The sequence below is a fragment of the Arachis ipaensis genome, chromosome B5 (assembly GCF_059453495.1).
Source record: "Arachis ipaensis isolate K30076 ecotype BB chromosome B5, ASM5945349v1, whole genome shotgun sequence".
In the NCBI taxonomy this organism is placed as follows: domain Eukaryota; kingdom Viridiplantae; phylum Streptophyta; class Magnoliopsida; order Fabales; family Fabaceae; genus Arachis; species Arachis ipaensis.
In genome coordinates, this window is record NC_142440.1 from 158,494,538 (window position 1) to 158,519,269 (window position 24,732).

The 24,732-nt window shown below is 32.7% G+C and overlaps 3 protein-coding genes across 4 annotated transcripts; 2 read left to right on the forward strand and 1 right to left on the reverse strand.

Moving 5' to 3' along the window:
• Window positions 1-8,591: 8,591 nt before the first annotated feature.
• SCL8 (SCARECROW-like 8) lies at window positions 8,592-11,055 on the forward strand. Its single transcript, XM_016348819.3, has one exon. It carries the CDS (start codon window positions 8,803-8,805, stop codon window positions 10,828-10,830), a length of 2,028 nt encoding a protein of 675 aa, XP_016204305.1. The 5' UTR covers window positions 8,592-8,802; the 3' UTR covers window positions 10,831-11,055.
• Window positions 11,056-15,866: 4,811 nt separating this feature from the next.
• Window positions 15,867-22,085, reverse strand: LOC107644873 (uncharacterized). 2 transcript variants are annotated; one of them, XM_016348820.3, is made up of 6 exons: window positions 21,696-22,085; window positions 21,054-21,280; window positions 20,847-20,957; window positions 20,465-20,623; window positions 20,116-20,357; window positions 15,867-16,516 (listed from the first exon to the last, which is right to left on the reverse strand). In XM_016348820.3, exons 1-6 carry the CDS (start codon window positions 21,953-21,955, stop codon window positions 16,193-16,195), a joined length of 1,323 nt encoding a protein of 440 aa, XP_016204306.1. In that variant the 5' UTR covers window positions 21,956-22,085; the 3' UTR covers window positions 15,867-16,192. The 2 variants fall into 2 exon arrangements, with proteins under 2 accessions (XP_016204306.1, XP_016204307.1); XM_016348821.3 differs by having other exon boundaries at window positions 21,054-21,275; window positions 21,696-21,890.
• LOC148566401 (putative F-box protein At2g33200) lies at window positions 18,116-19,406 on the forward strand. The gene has a single exon (XM_088486085.1). The coding sequence runs from the start codon at window positions 18,116-18,118 to the stop codon at window positions 19,340-19,342; it is 1,227 nt and encodes a 408-aa protein (XP_088342211.1). The 3' UTR covers window positions 19,343-19,406.
• Window positions 22,086-24,732: the final 2,647 nt, after the last annotated feature.

Sequence of the window (24,732 nt, forward strand, 5' to 3'; positions counted from 1 at the left end):
AGTGGTACATTAGGAAGAAAATCCACTGGAAGCAGATGTCTCGGTCCAAACATGCTAGAAACATGGATAAGAATATCAGATACTTTCATAACATTGCCTCGGCTAGAAGATGGAGTAAAAGAATTTGATGCGCTGATGATTCATGGACGGCTTGTGCGGAATCAGGCAAGAATAAAGGTTGCAATTAGGGGGTTCTATAAGGATCTGTATAGGCAGGAATATGCTTCGAGGATTGGTGAAGTAGATTGATAGAGCGGAGGCTGAGGCTTTGGAGGTTTTGCCGTCTGTGAAGGAAATCAGGGAGGCAGTGTGGGATTGTGACTCTTTTAAGGCACCGGTAGTGATGGGTACAATTTGAAATTCATCAAGAAATGCTGGGAAGACATTGGTCAGGAGTTCATTGCAGCAGTGATGAGGTTCTTCCAAAGTGCTAAGCTATCAATGGATGTGAATATCACGTGGGTGACGCTAGCCCCCTAAATTTCTGGGTGCTAAGGAGATCGGGACTTTCGGCCGATTAGTATGGTGGGGTGTGTGTATAAGGTGATTTTGAAGGTTTTGGTAAGAAGGATGAGTTCAGTTATGCCGGACTTGGTAGGAGAGTCTCAGACTGCATTCGTCAAGGGCAGAAAAATTCATGACTGCGCGCTCATAGCCTGTGAGACGGTCCATTGGCTTAAGACGCAGAGAAAGAAAGTGGCTATAATCAAGCTAGATTTTTGAAAAGCTTATGATAAAGCCAGATGGATCTTTGTCGATATTGTGATACAGAAGATGGATTTTGGCCAAAGATGGAGAAATTGGGTAAGTGAGTGTGTCAGCACAGCCACTATGTTCGTCCTGGTTAACGGATCACCATCCAAGCCGTTCAACATGGAGAGGGGCATGGGACAAGGAGATCCTCTTTCACCACTTCTTTTTGTACTTGTGGTCGATGTTTTACATAGGATGTTAGGGGAAGCTATCAGGAGCGGATGCATTGCTCCGCTACTGGTCGGGGGAGATCATATCGAATTGTTTTGTCCTCCGGAGACAGAGACGATTGTGAATTACAAGAGGCTGTTGCGGTGTTTTGAGCTGATATCTGGATTGAGCATCAATTTTGATAAGTCGAATCTGATCTCGGTGAACTGCAAGCAAGCTGTCTTACCTTTTAGATACCTTGGGATTTCTTTAAGAGCAAATCCGTGCCTGGTAAAGACTTGAAAACCGATCATAGATAAGGTGGAAGAGAAGCTTAGTTTATGGAAAGCGAAGGTTCTAAACAAAGTAGGTAAGCTTGTCCTCATTAAATCGGTGCTGAATAGCCTACCAATTTACTACCTAAGTCTGGATAAGATGTCGAAGACGGTTGCAGAGAAGCTGATCGCATTACAGAGGCGCTTTTTGTGGTGTAAGGAGGACGGAAACTATGGTCTACCTCTAGTTAAGTGGGAGCTGTTTCAGGCACCGAAAAAGGCTGGGAGCTTCGGGGTTGGAGATGCAGTGCTTAGGAACACAACGCTCTTGTTTAAGTGGTGGTGGCAGTTTTCAAAGGAGGATTGCCCGTTGTGAAAAAAGATTGTTTGTTCGTGTAATAATTTGAACCCGAATGTAATGCTAGCATATAAGACCTTACCGGTAAATGGAGGGCCCTGGAAAGACACATGCCAATTGAATATAAAAGAACATCGGGTAAGAGAAAAAATAGTTAGTGGCCTGGTAATGGAGGTAGGGAATGGAAGCAAAACCCTGTTTTAGGAAGATAACTAGGTTTAAGGTGGTCATCTGAAAGCGAGTTTTACAAGACTCTTCTCTATTTCAAACCAACATGGATATGTGATACGGGATTATGGGTTTTGGGATGGGTTAGAGTGGATTTGGAATTTTCATTGGAGGAGGGAGTTGTTCTAATGGGAGTTGGAACTTGTCCATCAACTTCATGATAGGTTAAGGCCAGTGAAGCTATCAACTGGTAGAGAGGATAATGTTGTTTGGAAGTTTGATAAAAAAAAAAAAGTGTATTTTCTACTAACTCTTTTATGCATGTCATACAATTGAAAACTCTGTCGAACGAGATCACGAGCTATAGCTTCACAAGTTCAATTTGGAGAGGCGTGGTACCTCCGAAAGTTGAGCTTTTTGGATGGTTTATGCTAGTTGGTAGAGTTAATACCAAAGAGCGGTTTAGTAGATTGGGTGTTATTCCTCATAGTAATAATTTTTGTGTTCTGTGTAAAAAAGAGATAGAATCTGTTCAGCATTTATTTCTTCTATGTGAGCTTACATGGCAAGTGTGGTGCACTTAGTTGAGGTCTTTTGGTACAGCTTGGGCTGTTCCTGGAACTATGAAAGGGCTGTTTGAAAGTTGGACTAGCATGCACAATAAAAAACAAGAGCAGAGGACGTGGCTGACTGAATTCTTTGCAGTAATTTGAAATATCTGGTTGGAACAGAAGGACAGAATTTTCAAAAATAAAGAAGCAAGTGTTGAGATCATACAAAGAATACCAAGAATAGACTTACAGTAATCCTTTTAGGTGTTGATAGTAATATCGAAGATGCTAAGGAAATTGATAATTTTTATAAGTAGATATCTTTTATTTTCTGATTGTTTATACTCCACTCTATTGTATTAAGAAAATTGATAATTTTTATAAGCAGATATCTTTTATTTTCTGATTGTTTATACTCCACTCTATTGTATTGAGCTTTTTTTATTTAAAAAAAAAAAATTTCTTTAAGCTTTAGACTAATGGCAAGATTAATAGAAGCTTTCTTCTTCCTTTTTTGTTTGTTTATATTTATATTTTTGGAAAATAGATATGATGATCCCTTCACCTAAATTTCCGCTACTTATTGGAGACATATCACATTATGGAGTTATCACTAAATCACTACTATATAGTTGGACAAACTCAAACCAAAATTTACCACTTATTATTTTTCAGTGGCCAAAATTAAACTTCATGAACACTTGATGCAAGTAATATATCATATATTTGATGCAATTTAACAACGGTTATAGTTCTCGCATCCATTCAACCGTTCATCCTATCTTTCTATATATAAAGATATATTCCTATGGCTATCATTAGTTAATTTATATAAAAAAAAAACTAATTTAGCTTACAATTATATTTTTTGAGAATTGATACGGCTATTATTATTTTTTAAATCAATCTAGAGAATAAAATATTTTATAGAGGAATTGGAATAATAAGCTATGTATTAAGGTTCAGTTAGATAAACAGCTTAATGAAGTTTATTTAAAAAAATAGTTTAAATAATAAATAGCTATATTAAAAGTAGTTTATAAATAAATTATTTTATATTTGAGTTTTTAGTTCTAAAAGTATTTATTTTAAAATAAATTTGATAAAAATTAGTAGTTTTATGAGAGAAGTTATTTTTTTAACTTCTATATAAACTCCTAAATAGCTTTTTAAAAAGATGTATTTTAATTTTAAAAATTGTATGAGACATTAATATTACTACTTTTCAAAAGCTCAAAAAAATTACTTTTGAAATTTTTGAAACGGTCCTAAGTCATATTAATTCTTTCGACACTTTTATTATTAATATCAAAATTTATTGATGTGGTACATTAAATAGCACCATACTAACCACAGTACACACTTGACCGTCCTAATTGGTTGCTAACACGATAAATTTATGTAATTAGATTAAATTAATCTTACATTAAAGAAAATATTGAGGCATTAAAATTTTTTAATTTAAAATTAATTTGATCTAATTTCAAAAACTTATTATATTAGCGACTAATTAGAATTATCAAGTATGTAATGTAGTGTTACTTAACGTAAAAATTTTGATATAATAAATAATGAAAGTGACAAAAAAATTAATATAATTAATTTAAAATTCTTAAAGACTAAATTTAATTAAAAAATTCTTTTAAAAATTAATATAATATAAAAAACATCGATCTTTAAGATTTTTTTTTGTATATGGAAGTAAAAGTGGTGATATATCTTAACATTATAATTTTTGGCGTTTTTTAAAAGTGTAGAAAATACACAAGTCGGAGGGTTCGACTTCTATACTTCAAATTTTTTAATTTTTTTAACAGAAATCTCTCGATCTGATTTCTTTTCTCTCACGATTTCACAAATTTCTCAATCCAATTTCTGTATCCTTACAAATCGAATGATTTGATTTTTGTACTTTTACAAATCAAACAGTCCAATTTTTATTTATCTAATTAAACGATTTCACATTTGAGAATAATATCCCATCAATCTACATTTTGAAAAAATATCTTACTACTCCAATATTAAAAAGAAAAAATATCTTACTACTCCAATATCAAAAACAAAATCTGTGATCTTTAACGAATGAACTCCGTATCTAAATTTACTTCTGTCACTCCTTGGTAAAGTTATGACTTCTCTGGTTTGATTACACTTTACACATAGAAAAATTGAATCGATCAATTACTACATGTAATAATATTGTTCCGACAAATTGTGTTATTCCCAAGTCAGACCATTTCTACTGACGTGGGTCCAAAAGGACAATTCTCTTAAATGTTACCATATGCTCTCCACCATATATTTACCAAAACAACATTACACACATCACACTTTAACAAACTATCAAAGCATGTTTAGGAATCATTGGGAAAAAAAAAGTGTTTTTCTTTTCAAAATAATAGTTATGTGTTGATAAATTTTTTTTTATTATAATTGAAACTAAAATTTTAAGTTAAAAAATAATTTATGAGCTAATAAAGTGATATTTTAAAGCTTATGATTATATAAAAATTTTCTTTAAATATAATTATTTTACTAATTTAATCTCAATTATCAAACATTAAATAAAAAATATTCTATATCAAATATTTCAAACATAAACTAATTATCATAACATAATCAATCATTTTAAAAATGATTATATAGACATTTCAAAACACCTCTTAAGTAATAAAATTATGTTTATATTAGACATTTTAAACTCTTACTATTATATATTTTAATATAATAAAGTTATGTATTTATATATCTTAATAGACTATTTTATAAGCATGTATTTGGCTTATTAGACTTTTAAAATAACTTGGGGCCGGATTTTTTTTTCGAGTTATACTAGGTAATCAATGATTTTTTTTGAACAATTTGAATAACTACCAATCAAATAAAAATATATTACACCTTTAAATTATCCACCTAAATCTCAATATTAGAATAACCATCCATACATTTAGTGAAATAAACATTCAATACATTCATTGTTCACATTGTTTAATATCTTCATGAAAAGTCTAGGAACCAACAACTTTATTAAATTTTGGCCAGCATGTAACCAACAAAAGAAAAGTGAGTAATCCCACACCATTGGATGAAATCTCACACCATTAAAATCATCATTAATAACTATTTAATGGTTATAAATCACAAAAATGACTGATTCTCTAACATTCCTCTATTTTCATTGATACTTATATTTTTCCTTTTCTTTCATATGAAAGTATGAAACTAATTCGAAGATTTCAAGCAAGCTGCCTAGTCTTTTCTACCCTTAATTAGATGCCTATCACATATTTTGGATAAAAATATTTTTATTTGTTAAATTTTATAAATATTTGTTGACATACCAGTTTTACAAATATTATTTAAAATTGATATAAATATCCTAAAAATATTAGTTAAAAATTTATCATTATTTAAAAATTTTAATAACATAAAATTTAAAATAATTATTTTTTGTTTTCTTGAATAATAATTTTAAGAAACTAATTGGTACTACCTTAATAAAATATGAAATTCCCTCTCTTCTTGATAGGAGAACTGAAAAGAATAATTAATGTCTTACGTCAAGAGTGTACAAAAGGATTTAATTTGAACTTCTTTTTTTCGAACTTTGATTAAAGTTTGTTTGACCCAAAAAAGCTCAATCAAGCTTGTATTGTGACTATTGTCACAATAATAAGATACTTCACTTAGTTACTTACTATTATAAAATGAAAATGTGAAGGAGTTAATACTTTCAATTTAGAAAAATAGAGAATTAATTGATATTAATTCAAATATAATGTAAAATAATAATTTCATAGTAAAATAAGTTTTTTCTAAAATTTCTAATAACAATAAATGACATAAATTTCTTAAAGTTTATATTAAAAAGGAAATTTTGCATTACCAACTTAAAATAGAATGAAAACAGAGATTAAGGCAATATTTGTCTTAATCAACACTCTATAGCTAATTTCAATCCAAGTCACATATTAATATTGGTAAGTTTTACAAGAAAAAAGACAAAGAGAATAGATTCTCTTAATTAAATGAGATAATAATATATATATATATATATAATATAAAATTTTATTTTATAAAATTAATTAAAAAGTAATTATTTTTAATATTTTGACAATAAATAATTAATTAGATCAATGCTAACAATAAAAAAAAAGGAATATTACGGGGCCAACAATTTTTGTGATTTGTAGTTATCAAATAGCCATCAATGATGGTTTTAATGGTGTGAACTTGGTGTGAAATTTCATCCAATGATTCACTTTTTTTTACTGGTTATATGCTTGGCAGACTTTAACAAAATTACTGACTCTAGACTTTTTCTAAAAAAAAATGTAATTTGAAAAGGCAAATGCAATGCGCACGCTCAAGGCGCGTGTGGAGGGAGCGTGAGCGCATGCCTTACCTCACCAGAGTCCTTGGATTGCCAACAATTCAGGTTCGTTATTAAATAACCAATAACACCAACACAAAAAGGACGAGTGCGTTTTCGGCTGTCATCCTCTAATCACCGTCCATTCTCCCTGAATCTCCCCTTCATATCTCGAATCTTATTCCTACCAACGGCCCTGATCTCAATGCTTACAAACTCTGATGCCAAAACATTCCGCACTTTTATTTTATTCCTCCCTAACCCCTCCTATTTCTTTTAGATATTTTCCTCCTTTCAATCACCACAATTTAATCGTTTGTTTTCAATTTTTAAGTTTTAGAGCATTTATCTATTTTAGTTTCGAATAAATTTTAGACCAAATATTTTAGTTTTTAATTAAAATAAATTAGCTCGTTAGTTTTTAATATTTAATTCTGTAAATTATATTAATTTTTATCTATTTTATTTCATTAACTCTTAACGAGATTATTTTATGTGTCACGTTAAGTTATCACGTGAGATGTTATTATGTTAAGTGTCACACGTATAAAAAATACAAATTAATTTTGAATAAATTATAGTTAATTTGGTTTTTCAAAATATTTATTATCACATAAAGTAGTTTTCAAAAAAGTTAAGTACGATTTTGGTCTTTAACGTAGAGATCGAAAATTTCTTTCGTCTCTAGTTTTTTTTTTTTTGCTACAAAATAGTTTAAAAAGTTTCAGTTTATTTTAAAATCGTCATTTTTAACAAATTAACCCTAACTTAAAAAAAAAGAAAAGGGAGCGACGAGGGAGAAAAAAAGAATTTGGGAGGGGGGGAGAGGAAAGAAGGGGAAAAGAAAGGTAGCGCCGCCGCGCCACCGCCTGTGATGGAGAGAACGGAAGGAGAAACCGCCACACACACACGGATGAAGAGGGGGAGACAGAAGACAAGGGAGAAGAAAGAGATAGGAAGGGGAAACAAAGAGCAAGAGAGGAGAAAGGGAGAAGAGAGAGAGGGAGACCGCGTTCAGCGCCGCTGCCACTCGCGCGCTGCTCGCCGTTTCTGCTCCTCCTTCTCGCTTGGTTGTTGATGCTCCTCACCATTTCTGTTTTTGCTTCTACTTCTATTTTTGGTTTTGCTTTTATTGTTGTTCTAATTTCATTATCTATTGTTGTTGTTGGTGTTTTTCTTTTAATTGTTGTTTCATTGCTTCTGCTTTCTGTTTCTGCATTCTATTAAAAACATAATTTACTCTTAATTTTAATTGAGAACTAAAATATTTGGTCTGAAATTTTTAGAGATAAAAATAGATAAATACTATAAATTTTAATATCGTATGATCAAAATTATAATATTCTTTTCCATGTCAATACTTATTTATTTATGAAAATGAGATAATATTAATAATTTTGTTTGGATTTTTTAAATAAAAAATAAATATCATATTTATTGATATATGTATTTTTGTAAAAATATAAAATTTATATTATAAATAAATTAAATTATATATATTTATTTATAAATTATATTTATATATAAATATATAATAACTGATTTTAATATGTAAATAACATTTTTAATAAATTTGACTACATCATTTTCCAAAAATAAGAATTTGATTTGCCATAATATATTTATGAGAATAATAAATTTGGTATTGACACATTCAAGATTGAACTTAAATATTTGATATCAAATTTATCATCGAAACATACTCATTAGTTAAAAACTATATTTGGCCTTCAAATAATTTAAATTTACATAAGATCGATACCAACAAATTAGAATAATAGCGTGATTTAAAAAAAAAAAATTCTATTGTTTTGAGACCATAATATGATTCTAATAAAATAACTAAAATTAGTAATTAATTCGTTGTCTAGTATATATTATTGAAGAAATAAAAAAAAAATAACAAGTTAGGAGAGGGAAGAAAAAGAAAAGTTTAAAATAAAACCCTTCACTTCTCCGTTATATCCACTAGAATCATTTCAACCTCATAAGAAACTCCACAATACAACACAGCATCCTCTCTCTCACTTTTATTCTCTTTCTCTCTCTTCACTTTGCTTCAATCTCTCTCTTTCTCTCTCGTTGTGTCTCATGCTCTTCTCCAAAAACACCACCACCTTTTCCTAACTGTCTTGTTTTTTCCTTATTTTCTTCGCAGCAAATACACACAAAACAATGTCATCGCCGGGCTTCACCGGCGGTGGGGCATCAGATTTCTTCACCGGAGCAGTCCGATCCAGCACCATGAACACGAACCCCAGCGCCTCCGCCGTGGCAGCCAACAACCACCGGCACCTCCACCCTTCCCACCCCCTGTACCGAACCCAACAGCAGCTGCCCGCACTGTTTCTAGATCCTTCCTCACAGATCACGCCTCGCCACCAAACACCAACAACACAACCACCACCAACAACCCTCATCGGTAAACGCACCCTCGCCGAATTTCAAACCCAACAACAACATAACCACCTCCTTAACAACCACAACCACAACAGCAATAACAACCATGTCCTCTCTAACCTCCTACTCCGCTCCGTTAAGCCAAGGACGGCGTCGTTTCACACAGGTTCCCCTTTGTCCCCTTTATCGCCCATAGACTTCTCAATCCCTGAATTGCAAATCCCTTCCTCAACTCATCATGCCTTCCAAACGCAGCGTTTTGGCATGCCTCTCTTCAACCAGCTTCGCCCTAACCCCATTCACTCCAACAGCCTCCCCTTGCCTCCTCCCAACTCCAATAATCATTTCCCCTACCGATGCTCCAATTTGAGTGGTTCCGTTTCCAACCGGGTCCAGCTCCCGCTCCCGGCCGAACCGGACAACAAGATTAATACGATGGACCACAGGCTTCTGGAATTGGAGAAGCAGCTTCTAGAAGACGAAGAAGAAGAAGCTGAAGCCGATGCGGCTTCTGTGATCACAACTAGCGCGTGGTCAGAGACCATTCAGAATCTCATGGGAAACGGGTCCACACCCAAACCAGCTTCTTCGTCCCCTACATCCTCAACAACGTCTTCAACTTCGTCTTCTTCCTCCGTGGCTTCCCCTGCCATAGGGTGCTGGAAGCAGACGCTAATGGAGGCCGCATCTGCCATAGCCGAAGGTAAACAAGATTCTGCCACTGAGATCCTGGCCAGGTTGAGTCAAGTTTCCAACCCGAATGGAAATTCGGATCAAAGGTTGATGGATTGCATGGTTTCGGCGCTCAAATCGAGGGTAAACCCGCTGGAGAATCCTCCTCCCGTGGCCGAGTTGTTCAGCAACGAACACGCCGAGTCGACTCAGTTGATGTTTGAAAACTCGCTCTGTTTCATGGTAGGGTTCATGGCAGCCAACTTCGCAATCCTCGAAGCTGCATTTGAGAACAAAACGGAGCTGAAGAGGTTCTGCGTGGTTGATTTCGATATAGGCCACGGGAAACAGTACGTGAGCCTTCTACTCGCGCTCTCCGCGCGTGGAAGAACCCCGCCGGCCATGGTAAGGATCGTGGCGGTGGCGGACACCGGCGGCCAAGAAGAGAGATTAAAATCTGTGGGCGAAATGCTAGCAAGACAGGCAGAGAGGTTTAGGATCGGATTCGAGTTCAAAATCGTTCAGGTCACTCAGCGATTCTCCGAGTTGACCCGCGAGTCGCTTGGATGCGACGCGGATGAGTTTCTAGCTGTGAACTTCGCTTTCAAATTGAACCGAATCCCGGACGAGAGCGTGTCCACGGAGAATCCACGCGACGAGCTCTTGAGGCGCGTGAAGTCACTCTCGCCGCGCGTGGTTACAATCATCGAACAGGAAATAAACGCGAACACGGCGCCGTTTCTGGCGCGCGTGGCCGATTCGTGTTCGTATTACGGCGCGCTCTTCGACTCAGTTGAGTCCTCACTCGGCAAGGACAACAATGGTAACTCCGAGCGAGTCAAGGTGGAGGAAGGACTGAGTCGAAGGGTTTGCAACTCGTTGGCGTGTGAAGGCAGAGACCGCGTGGAGCGTTACGAAGTTTTCGGAAAATGGCGGGCACGCATGGGAATGGCGGGGTTCAAGTCCAAGCCACTGAGTCAGAACGTGGCCGAGTCGATCAAGTCACGACTCGCCCAGAGCAACAATTGTAACACCCGAGTCAACTCGGGACTCACCGTTAAAGAAGAGAACGGTGGGATTTGCTTTGGATGGATGGGGAAAACTCTCACCGTCGCTTCTGCTTGGCTCTAACTTCCTTCTCTCTCTTATTATTATATTTTTTTCTCTTTATTTTCTTCTGAATATTATAAATATATATATCTCTCTCTCTCACATTGTTACTATATATCTTAACGTTATCTAGAGATAATGGAAAGGCAAATAGAATAGATTTGGAAAATTATAAATATATGTTAGTTATTTTGTATTATTATTGTTATGAAGACATAAAAAAAAAATTGAAAATGGTTGGCTCAATCCTTTAACTTTGGTACCCACCAGACATAAGAAACAAATAAAGTAGTGTTTGGATTCCGAGAAAATTTATGTTGCGAAGTTGCATTTATGATTCGTTAATGTATTCCAGTTGATAGTTTTCTTTTTATTATTTTTATTTTATTTTATTATATCATCACTTGGGTGTGTGAAAGAGGAGTTGGTTGCTGTTTGGTAGCTGACTTACTTGGATGCGTTATGAGGGCTCCACAACCTAAAACGATGCGTTTTGAGGGCTGTTTGTGTTTGATTTCTAATTCGGAATTTGTTTTCTTGTGTTGTGTTGTAGAAATAATGACATTGATTGATATCTGCACGTAATCTTTTTGTATAGTTTGTGAGTTATTTTCAGTGGCCATATTGCTCTTTTTATGCACTTTCTCGTTTCCATAAGAGAAACTAATATTTCTCCTAGAAAGGAAATATTATGGGGGGAAATTGAATTCCCCATAAGAGAACTCATTGTACCAAATATTAAAGCCTGTGTTTCAACGTTGTACCAATGTTTCTATGGCTCTATGTATATGCTTGTTACGAAAAACCAAGAATGATTAATAAAAAAAAAAAAGATAGATTACAATTTACAAGTCAGCTTTAGCCTGTGAATTTTGTTCATTGGTTAATTGTACCGAAACCATTTGACCAATTGTTCCCCTTTTGGCTAGTACAAGAAACGCTCTTAATTATTCACATGAAAAAGAAAAAGAAACAAAATAATGAAAAGAAAAAATATATGGTACCAACATATTATCTGTCAATTTATTGTCAACAATAATTAATTATTATATTTTAAACACGTATATAAAGAGATACATTCAGAAAATATATTTATAAAGATACTTCTATTAAACACAACCATAAGAAAATATTTTTATTAGACATATCTACAAAGACAATTCCATTAAACATAATTATAAATAAGAGTTGGCAGAAATTGACAGAAATACTGTTAATAATGTAACGGGATTGGAATGAAAAAAGGCCATCCTATCTTAGGTTTTATTCCTGCATTATTATATATAAAACTAGTGCTCATGGTTTGAATTGTTAAATAGTAAGCTCTTAAATAAAATTTTAATCTATGACGAATTAATATTTGAGTAGAGTTATAAAATTCTGTGAGGAAAAAAAATTGTATAGATAAAATATATTTTTATGAATAGCGTAAGACTTGTTAGTTTCTTATAGTAACTATTTGTATATAAATAATCTCTCTGAATTTGAATTTTTTATTTTTATTTTTAATATGATGAAAGGAATGGTGTATATATGGACTATGGGGGTGTATGGTGATTCATTGGCGTATAATGGCTGTTCAAGAGAAATCAGACCGTCCTATTGGAGGTACTGAAAACCCTGGGTCTGATTTGTGTATTGGCAGAAAATCTTGGGTCCAATTTCAGTATCAATGAAATTCTGCAATGAAAATTCTGGGTCCGATTTCAAAAATCTTGGGTCCAATTTGTGCCCCTTTCTCTCTGCAATGAAATCGTACGGTACGATTTCTTCCCACTAAAACAAAAATATTGAACGCTGCCACAACTGTGTATATCTCCCCAATACTCCATAACTCAGCATAACTCAGATGTCAACCCCATATTAAAAAGAATTAGCCTCTGAATTTAGATTGTGCTAAATTTTTTCCTCTCATCACCTAACATTCACAAAATTACTATACGAATAATGGACAATTATGTTAAATAATGCGAGAATCGTATAAATATAATTGGTTATTGAATAGGGAAATGTGTATAAAAAAAAATGAAAGCCAAAGAACAAAGGAACCGCAAGAAAGAAAGAAAGATAAGAAAGGAACTTAATACGCTGTAATAGATAGAGAGTGCCACGAGCACATGTTATGTTAGTTGATAACTTGATATACCATTTATTATTGCAACGCTAAAATTTGTTGCTTTAAACTTGGATTATTAGCAATCATAAGAGAGTTTCCAATGCTATGGTTTCTTATTACAAATTTTCAATGCATGATTAATGCCCGATTTATTTCTTTTAAATTTGCTAATAAATGACTTTTTGGCACCCTTCTAAGAGAAATAAACCACAACATCATGTAACGTTTTTTTTTTTTTTTTTAATTTTTTTAATCCTTGAAAAGGACGATGGTCCCCCCTTTTATTATGGATGTACCAAAAAATAATATGAACGATGGGCACATAGAAAATAACAACCTACACCATTTTTAATTAATCACAACATGTTACTATATATAATAATAATACTAGTTGTTTTATTTTTTTATTATATAAAATTTGGAGTCCATTTTAATTTATCTTATGCTAAGATGAGTTTGCATCATAAAAGCTCATCATGCAGTGAGAAACAATTATTTGACGTTTTTATCTTTGCACTGCATTTGCTACAATTTATTGTTTATCTATAATTTTTCTACAGATTATTTATTTGATACAAGTAAAATTTTATATAGAGATTTTTTTTTTCCTTTTTGGTGAAAGATTCTACCTATTATGTAATGATTACTGTATAAAGATAAAGATGACACACCCAAGTGGAAAACTTATATCTTAAAATAAATTTAAAAGCCTTTCACTGAAACTAAAAAAAAAAAAAAACGCATGGGTTCTCAATTTTTTCTGATTGGATGCATCTTTATAAAGCATTTTCAATATTAAATTATTTAATGTGGGTCTGAATTCTGTAGTATAAACTTTATTACAATTTTAAAACATATTTCTACTTCATATGGGCCCAACCTTTTTATTTAAAAGAACCATCATACATTGTTTGATACAGGAATATCATCAATTCATTAAAAAAGGAAAAAAAATTAAAGAAAAAGAAAACCCAGGAATATCATCTTTCTTCTTCCATGGGCTATTGAGTTAATTAGTATACTAATCAGTGGAACGGTATTATAATTAATATAGCAATATACTAACATCCAAAATATCCAAAAAATTGGAAATATGTCATTTGTGAAACTAAGAAGACAGGCTAATAATGGTTAAGTTAGTGGAACAGGAGCTAGCAAATTAGTACAATAATGTTAAGAACTTAACATAATTAATAAATCTTAATTAGACAATTATTGAGATTATCATAGTTGTAATAATAAAGTGTTTGAAAGCTCAGTTTTTACAACAATGCAAAAACTATATATAGACAATTTCTTAAAAATAGATGTAGGCAAAAATACCAAGAGGTAGATTCCAATATATATAAGGAAGAATATTATTATGTATAAAATAACAACAATAATAATAGAATTTACTTTTGATGCATAGTGTTACACCTTCGTGTAATCACATCCGTTCTTTTAGATTAACATTTTGGTCGATGTGAAATGTTATTATTTTTACTAATGTGGCGTTATGTAATTAGATGCACGTGTAAAATTATTTTATACTGACAGTGTATCAAAATTAAATTATTAATAATAATAATAATAATAAATAAATAAATAAATAAATAAATAAATAAATAAATAAATAAATAAATAAAACAACTGAAGGTGAATAACCTATAATTAGAAAGGTAAACAAATATCATGTAAGAAAGAAAGGCAAAGGAGTGGCTAGTGGCTACAGCCCTGAGTTACATTATGACATTACTAACAAAATTTAAATATATATAGTTTCATTAGTTTAAATTTTTAAAATAAATGATTTCATAACAATATAATATGGAGGGAAAAAAAAGGAAATTTATATGTTTTAGTACATAAAAAAGGATCATTAAGATGGTGATTGTTGAGTAAGATGTAATTTGATTAAGGTAATCTCAAATTAATTGAAATGAGGATATAGTCCTAACTACTAAAGGTAGGGATACATAATAGGAGAAGCTAAGAAGAAAAGAAAAGAAAAGAAAAGAAAAAGAGGAGCACCAATGGTGAATAGAGAATGTTGGATTTGATGAAATGAAATGAAATGATAATCACCAACATGTCACCCAAAAGGTGGATAAGAATTCTACATTTGTCACGGGAAAGGGTGCTTGAATTAGTAATGAACTAAAGTCAAACCTTTTGAGAAACATAAACTCTCATCTCATTCAATTCACCTTTCAACTTCTTTAATCAACATAAAGTTTCCAATACTTGAACTCATTCAGACGCGCATATGTCTTTACTTTATTTTGAAAAAAGAAAATGATAACCTAATACATAGGATTTGAGAGGATTTTATGATATTAAACTATGGTTAGTTACATAACCAAATTTTAAACAAATGTCAGGTGTTTGATTGCCATTTTGTGCATGTTACAAATTTTTAAATGGAACTCTGATTAGTAACAGATTAATTCTTAACCTAAAGTTACCGTAAGAAACCAAAAAAAAAAAAACTATGTTTAATTACATTTATTATTTATAAAAAAATATATCATCACCTACATTCTAGAAGCTAGACATATGTATATTGAATCACTTATGATAATTAAATACTTAAGAGATATTTACTTGAATTTTTAATATTCTTCTTTCAAAGTCTGAATCCGAATGTTGTTTATTATGATCTATTATAGTGGAAGCATTTTCAAACATTTACAAAGTTGTCTCTTAGGAAAACAAAGTCTTCGTTCACATCATGGGGCAAATACATTTTTTTCCCAAAAAAAAAATGGAATCAAAGTTTATAGCATGTTTTAACCTTTTGTAGTTTGATCGTTGGTTTAATTTATGGTGTTTCATATTAAAATATATTCATAAACATATTTAGTAAGTTTGTGTTTCAGCATATCTTGTATCTTAAACCTTTGGGTAGGTCAAGTAAAAAAAAAAAGGAAAAAGAAAAAAAATTGATGTAACATGCATGTGGGAGAGGAGCAAATCTTAGTAATTAACTTAGATACAAATGAATAGTCAAAATTAAGTATATTAATTAACAATCACATGATAACCTAAAATAGCCATAAAATTTTATGTTTCAGCCTTGACCAATTCATATTTATAAAATTTAACTAACTATTCTTCTCACTTGGCTTAATTTAAGCTATAATTTGCAAACTTCAATGACACTATAAAAGTGTAATCTAATAGTAGATGAAGCATAACACTATGTCAAGTGGAACTTTGAAACTGGTTTAAGCATCCTAACTTGAAATTTGATGATGATATTTGAATCTTAGAAATTGGTAATCTCTACAAGTGTTTGAGAACCATGACACCAAAAGCAATACCAAGGAATGTTGCGATTGCGACTCCAAAAATGCCTGCAAGAATTCCAGGAACCACCAAAGATTCCCAGCGTTTTGCCTTGGCCATGCCACAGGCTGTTGTAGGTCCTCCAATGTTGGCATTTGATGCTAACAACAACAGTTTCAGATCCAACTTAAACAGTTTCCCCAATCCTAGAACCACAAGAAGATGGATACTAACTTGAACTAATGCAAACAAGAAGATGCTTGGAGCAGTCTTTATCACATTCCATATACTTCCACTCGCTCCCACCACCGCGAAAAATACCTGGCAAATCACACCTCATGTCACATTTTCCAAATTGTAAAATGTGACACTAAAATTTGTATTTTAACATGTATTTTATACAAATGGCTGATTTGGTGTCTGTTTTTTTTTTAATGCACGTAATATAGTTGTTTTGTAAAATATGACATTGTCCTCGCTTATAATTCTGGTGACACTACAGCTTACTCCCTTAAAATTTGTAAAAGAGGACTAAAGGAGAAGATCAATGTCAATATGACAAATTCAGAAACATCTTATGTAATATCATTTAATCTCAAGAAAGATCAGAGTAATTTACCCTTTTTCTGAATCTCCATTCCACATCAATTCTCTTAAATTTTTATGAACTGATAATTATGTGGCCTACTTTAGGCAACTACTAGTGTCTTAACTTAAATTGGCAAAATTTAAGACTTTGTTCTTGTTACCTGCTTCAAGACCAGATAATTTTATTACGTATGCAGCAACTTTACATATTACAAACTTTTTTTCAGTAAAAAATATTTGTTTTCTAATTTTAGTATTTTTGCAATTTTTTTTTAAAAAAATTATAATTCTCATTTTTTTATAGACATTGAAAAAAATATTTTAACATAATAAATAAATAACATATTATTGTATTTAATTGATATTTAAAAATATTTTCAGTTGAAATTTCTATTATTAAATTTTTCTTACTTTTTAAAAAAATTAAAAAGATTTTTTTTTAAGTGCACCAATGATGCCCATAATCCAGTTCTATCTAGAATCTACAAGATATTCGTACTAATATATTTTTTTTTTCGGTAAATCGTACTAATACGTAAAAGCCCAAAAAAGCCCAAACATTCAAAAATTCAGATGGGCTCCGTAACAAAAAGCCCAAACAATTTAAAAAACACCCCAAAAACTCACCCACTAGTTACCTTTTCACACTCGGTAAAAATTCAAAAATTCACTGCACAATCCTTCCTCTTCTTCCCTCACTCGCCATCCCTGCTGCGCCGCCGTCATCCGCCGGTGAAGTCACCGCCAACGTGGAACGGCCACCAGTGCCGAGTCTTCCGCTGCCATTCGCGAGCTCCGTTCAACGTCGCTGCCGCCGAGTTGACCAACCCGCCGCCTCCACCCAATTCCAGGCGTCGTCTTTGCCGGGGCCTCCACGCGCGTTCTGAGCGACGTCCGTGCCCACCGTCATCGCCGACCTTCCTCCTTGCCGCGCTACCCGCCGCTGCGGCGCCACCCTCCCACCGTGAGTCCCCTGTCCCTGTTTTTAGCGCGTTTGAATATGTATCTGTTTCTTTTTTTTCAAACCCTATAATGGAGGGAAGAAATAATTGGGTTTTTTTTTTTTTTTTCATTTGATTTGTGTTTAATAATGCTGAATTGGATGCAATTATAGATTGGATGTTACTGTTATTATAGATTGTATAGCTTTTTTTAAGAAGAAAATTTTGTTCTTTTCGATTCAAAAAGTTGATGATTTAAATTGTTTTCTACACTGTTGGTTGTTCCCTGAATTTGTGGATTCTGCATGCGCGCATTGCACAGGCTTTTTGTTCGTCGCTTCTGAGATTTGAGATTAAATAGCGAACCTGTACCTTGACATAAATCTGAAACATGCGTGAGACTGATCGATGGCTAGACATCCATCCAGATACGTTGAAGGAAATTACAAAGCGGCTCCATTCCTACGACGACCACATCCCACTTCGACTGGTTTGCAAGGAATGGAACCTCAAACTCGGAAGCAACGAAATTCCGTGGTTGCTGTTACCTGAAGAAACTTTCAAGACTAGTTTTGATGAAGAGGAGGAGGAGATCTACAGTCTGATGCATTTACCTGTTGCCGATGAAGATACACTTGAGACTAAGGTTCTTGAAGAGAAGGGAGTCTACCATGCCATGCTGCCAGGTATGCAGATGCTGGACATCCTCATTCGTGGTTCCTGTTATGGATGGTTGATCACCCTAACAATATCCGAAGGTATGATGCAAATGTTAAATCCATTTACAAAGATGCATTTCGATCTTCCTCCACTGTCAACTTTTCCCAATATAATCGAGTATAATCCTGGAGATGATGAATATACTTTTTGGGATTTTTTTGACAAAATCTCTAACCTAGAGCGCGATTATATGCACAAGATCCAAGTTTGGAAGGTTGTCATAAATTCACCTCCTAACAATGATAACAAAGATTTTATGGCGGTGGCTATATATGGACATTGCAGAAGATTAGCCTTTTACAAACCTAACAATAAGAGATGGTCATGGTCTGGCTTCACAAGAAACACAAATTTCGAAGATGTCATATTTTTTAAGGAGAAGATATATGCTGTAAACTATGGTGGCCAGATATACGAATTTGATGCAAACACAGAATCTGGGACTGTTGTGGGAGGAATCCATGCCCCACCTCCAATTGGGTTTACCGCATCCACTTCTGTGTTGAAGTATCTGGTTGGATGTGCCAATGGAAACATATTGATGTTGGTAAGACTTTTTGCTCGGTTGAGGGGCATAGAGAAGGAATTGGAGACCAAGAAATTTGACATCTATGAACTCAGAAAAGGTTCCAAAACATGGTCAAGATTACATAGTTTAGGGAATTACGTAGTCTTGATCGGATTCAATTCCAGTGTTCAGATGTTACCTGCCAATTTTCTAGGCAAAGGAAATCAAATTTACTACACGGATAACTTAATAGATCTGAAATCACAAGACTTTGCTTCCACATGTGACACTGGCATCTTCGACTTGAAGGATAGAAGTTTCCGAAGAATATTACGGGATGTCAAGTTTTTCTGTCGTCCTGTTTGGTGTTATCCCAATCAACATCTCTAGATTTTTCATTGCCACTCTTCTCTGATGTAGTTACTCTTGTTATTCAGTTTTTCGGAACAATGTTGTTTAGGTTTTTTTAATTGATTAATAAGTGGTTATAATAGTAGTTTTGTGTTTATATATTTTTACTTGCAAAAATGTTATTTACACACAAATCAATCATCAAAATTAGTTATTAGTATATAATTAATTTATTTTTAATGTGTATTTTATTTTCTAATATGTATTTTATCTTAATAATTAATTTTAGTAGTTAATTTTAATGTATACCTAATATGATTATTTTACTTGTAAAGTGTTAAAAATATGTGATATGATGTGACGAAAAAATACCAAGAGGTAGGTAGATTCCAATATATATAAGGAAGAATATTATTGTGACACTAAAAGTTGTATTTTAATATGTATTTTATTTAGGTGACTAATTTGGTATCTGTTTTTTTTATGTATGTAACATGGTTTTTTGGTAGTCACCAAAAAAAAAAACATGGTTTTTTGGTAAAATATGACATTGTCCTCCCCTTATAATTTAGGTGGCACTACACCTAACTCTCCTGAAATTTGTAAAAGAGGAGAAGATCAATGTGAATTTGACAAATTTCAGAAACATCAAGGAAGGTCAGAGTAATTTACCCTTTTTTCTTATCCTTCCCAATCTCCATTCCACATCAATTCTCTTAAATTTTTATGAACTGATATTATGTGGCCTACTTTATGCAAACTACTAGTGTCTTAACTTAAATTGGCAAAATTTAAGACTTTGTTCTTGTTACCTGCATCAAGACCAGTGCAAGAGTGTGACCGGCAGGTCCAAGGGAACCAATCTGCTTAGGGAGAAGAGTGGCTAAAATGACTATGATAGCCGTGGCTGCCGGGAGCGTTCCTCCTTGAATTCCAGATAATTTTGTTAGGTATGCAGCAACTTTACATATTACAAAAGATGTAGCAAGAGCTGTAGAGCTCTGCAACACAGGGATGTTGCCCTGATAATCCGATTCCAAATCAGTTGCATTATCTGCCAAGATTACTCACCAAAATCAATCTAACAGTTCTCATTTGAGAATGTGACTTTGATATCCAAATTCTTGCTCTTATGTTAGGATACTGTTTTAGGATTTGTACCTGTGGTTGTTGGAGCTGCAGCCTCAGGAGGAATTTTAGAAGCCAATGCAAACAATACCAAGAAATATAAAGCGCATATAACATTATCCGCGGCCACTCCTGCAGCTAGAACCGACGCGGACATGCCAAGCGCCTCTGAAATGGCAACATAATTAACAGCTACAGTAATCAACAAGAAAACAGGACAAAGGAAATTCATTCAGTTATCATGCTTTTATAACTGTTAAAATGAATGTTCACATTCAAAATAAGTTCACTAGTTAAGGCTGGTTAGTAGAATGCTAATGTTTAAAGGATATCCTATCACAAAAACTTCAACATATTGAAATTTTAATCTACATCCATGCATTTAAATTCAGAGGCAAATTGTTTGAGCACTTACATCCACCAATATAACTACCCATGAGAGCAGCAGCTATTTTCCAGTTATCAGAGCCGAGGGATCGCATAGGCACTATTAGAAACGCCACTAGAGTACCAACAATTGTAGCCACTGCCATCCACCACATGATTAAAAATCAAATTACTTTACAAATATCAACTAAGAAAAAATGTTTAGGGAATGCATTAAAGTTGGTATCAGTATCACCTGAACCAAGTAAGAAAGCTAAGAGCAGCGTCCCCGTGGAACGCACCACTTGATGCAAGTTTGCTCTAAACAATAGCAATGGAATGGTTAAGGGTAGGAGAAACTCCAAGACAAGAGAATATGCTGGTGCTTCATATGGAAGTATTCCTAAATTGCTTGCTGCAAGCCCAACTAATGTGCTCACCAGAGCAGCACTTACCATGCTCCCAATCTTGGTTTTCTCTGACCTTGCATTCCACACAAACATGTTGATATATACTTAATAGAATAGTCTATGTTACTCAGAATATATATGACAGGAAATTCCATATACTTAACAGTCACATTTTGCTTAACTCAAGTACTAATCTCCTATAACCCAAAATCTGAAATTCTGAATGTAATCTTACATTACTTACTTGAGTTTCCAGCTTCCAAGAAATTTGGAACTCAGGATTCTCACGAGGAACATGTTCATATGTACAACTAAGTAAAGCTTTTACTACAAGTACAACCGAAACATGAAGAAGAAGAAAAAGAAGGTGAAATTTATAAACTTTCTGTGGTTTTCAGATGAACCAAACAAAAGGGGCATCCAAAACAGTTACCAAGTTGGAAATGATAAAGTGGTGAGATAGATGAGAGAGATGAATGAATACTGACCAGAGACCAAAGGCACCAATGGAGAAGAGAGTTGACCAAGTTGCCCAGTGGTCATTAGGGGATATGATGGGTTGACTCAGCTGTGACTTCACTACTACCGAAACACTTGGACGTGAACGAGGTTTCTTCGACAAAAACGAGGTTGTGGTCCTTCTTCGCAGTGGAACTACAAACGGGTTGAAAGAAGGAAGGAGTGACACGTGGCACGGGGGAGAAAAGACGGTGAGCGGCGGTGACCACCGTATCGGGATGGAAGCCATGTTGGCAAGGGCTGAGCTGAGCTGAGATTGGAGAATGGCTTATCTATCTATCTATCTATCCGGTTGCATTTCACCTGGCAAAAGGACATGGTTTAACACGTGCGTTGCAGAGTGACTTGGTGAATGTTTCACTCTTAGAAACCTTGATAGTAACATTGTTAATGACTAGATTGTGATCTCAAATTCTTTTGGGATAAGGAGGGTATAAATTTTTTGGACAATTCACTCAAATAAAACAATTTGGAATTTACATTTATAGGAAGTTTAGCACAACAATTTTATTAAAATTTGGCCAGTATTTAATCAGTAAAAAATTAAGTAATCTCATATTATTAAATTTAATTTCATACTATTAAAAATACTATTAATAGCTAATTAATGACTAAAAATCACAAAATCTGCTGGTCTCTCAGCATTCCTCTTATATTTATTTAAATACAATAAAATGACATAAATTGAAATTAATAAAAAACATACATTTAAAATTGAAATAAAAAATAAAATGAATAGATTGAAATTAGATACAAAGAGAATTATTTTATGTTTTTTTAATTTCTTGATACAACAAAAAAGTGACTCCTCAACTTAATTTGTTCACCCCATAGTCTGTGAATTGAATCGAAGGGATTCATCAACCTTCCACCAATTTCCCGTGCAACAAGAAATGAACTCACTCAACTTCACTTATTCACACAATGGTATCATCTCGAAACCAAAAAAATATTTTGGCACTTCTAATCACTCAATCTACAATTACAATAGCTATAAAGGAATTTATAACCTCTTAATAAGTTAAAATAAAGAAAATCCTAAAGTTCACAGACACAAAGTCTAATTTAGTAACTAAATAAACAAAAATCAAAATACATCAAAATAAACTAATAACTTTTAAATAATATTTGATCTCTTCATGTCACGAGCATTTGAAGCACGTATCATTCTTCTCATCTTCTTCAAAACAAGATTCATCATCAAATCTTGTAGCAGAAAAAATAATATATGAAAAAGGACAAATATAAAGAAGATAATTTCTTTTTTTTTCGTATTTTTCTTTTTTTCTATTTTTTTGCACTGTATACTTTTTATTTTTTTAAATATAAAATCAACAAGAACCACTAGATAATAGTGAAATGCAAACAAGAAAGATAAGAACATAAAGAAGGACGTGAAATATATTCGGCTCTTTTTTATTTGGATATAAGAAGAACAGACATAGATTAATAAGAATTAATCTAATACTTGAGTTCTGATACTAAATAATATGAAAAAAGGATAAAAACAAAATGACATGAATTGAAATTAAATAAGAAAGATACATTAAAATTAAAATAGAAAATAAAAGGGATAGATTAAAATTGAATACAAAGAAAATCACTTAATTTTTATCCAATTTCTTGATACAACAACAAAAGAACTCCTCAACTTAATTCGTTCACGTCAAAATTTGGGAATTGAATCGAAAAGATCTTATATCCAATTCACCGTACAACAAGAGAGGGACTCACTCAACCTCACTTGTCTACACCATGATTTCATCTTGAAACCAAAAAAGTGTTTTGGCACTTCTAATCACTCAATCTGCGACTACAATAACTAAAGAGGTATTTATAACCTCTTAGTGGGTTAAAACAAAAAAAAAAAACTCCTAAAACCCACAAATATAAAGTTCAATTTATTAAGAGGCGGATTTACATATAAACTGTAAAACTTTTACTACGGTTTATAAAAAAACACATTTAACCATAAACGGCCCTAATTCTACTACGATTTATGAAAAGCTATATTTCTATGGCTGTGTTTGTTTACAGAGACAGGATATTGAGACAAGGATATTGAAACACAAAATCGTATTTGACAGAGGAGACATGGATAGAGACAATGTGTCCAGAGACACTGAATTAGTGTATTTTGCGTCAATTCTGACAGAAAGGACACGGAAACACTAACAAAAAACACAGCTTATTTTTTATTTTTTCTTTCATTATTTTTATTAATTTTTCATAATTAAATTTTTCGTCTCAAACTTTTTGAATAAAAAGGAAATGAGAATAAATTAGATTTTCATAATTTATTTTAGTTTATCACCAAACAGAATACAAGAACAAAAGATTTTGTATCTCTGTCCTTTATGTCTTCTTCTCAATGTTTTGTCTTGTCCTGTTCTCAAAAACAAACACAGCCTAAGTCTATGTATACTAATTGAAAAAAATTATTTTGATGAAGAAAATTATTTTTTTTCTTAATATAAAGATAATGTTACGGTAAAAAAAAATGGTAAAAGATAAAGATGATTTTTTTTAGAATGAAAAAAAAAAAACCTAAAAAGAGAAATTATCATATACAATACACAAATTTTTTAAAAATTAAGTATAATTTTTTGTTTTTCATTCAATTTTATTTTTTATCAAAAAATTTCCTTAAAATAACCCTAAGTATCCAAGGTCCAACCGTCCAAACAATGAGAAACAATGGAATACCACGAATAAAATACAGCTAGAAGCTAGAAGCCTAGAACAATTATATATATATATATATATATATATATATATATATATATATATATATTTTTTTTTTTTTTTATTCACAAGAAGATCATTTCCTAATTGAAATCATGAAAATCAAATGAACCTATACAACCTAATATTCATGATTTACTAGTATATAATCACTCACCTAAATTCAAAAAATCCCAGAACTATCACTTTAACATGGTTCATAGTATTTCATTTTTACCTTACAATAACTAATTATAGTTTAGTAAAATGGTTCTCACTTAT

Coding starts and splice junctions, on each gene's coding strand:
- SCL8 (XM_016348819.3), top strand. CDS start 8,803: ATGTCATCGCCGGGCTTCACCGGCGGTGGGGCATCAGATTTCTTCACC.
- LOC148566401 (XM_088486085.1), top strand. CDS start 18,116: ATGCGTGAGACTGATCGATGGCTAGACATCCATCCAGATACGTTGAAG.
- LOC107644873 (XM_016348820.3), bottom strand. CDS start 21,955: ATGGCTTCCATCCCGATACGGTGGTCACCGCCGCTCACCGTCTTTTCT. Junction 20,958..21,053: donor AGCTTTCTTACTTGGTTCAG/GTGATACTGATA, acceptor GGTGGATGGCAG/TGGCTACAATTGTTGGTACT. Junction 20,358..20,464: donor TGCAGCTCCAACAACCACAG/GTACAAATCCTA, acceptor TAATCTTGGCAG/ATAATGCAACTGATTTGGAA.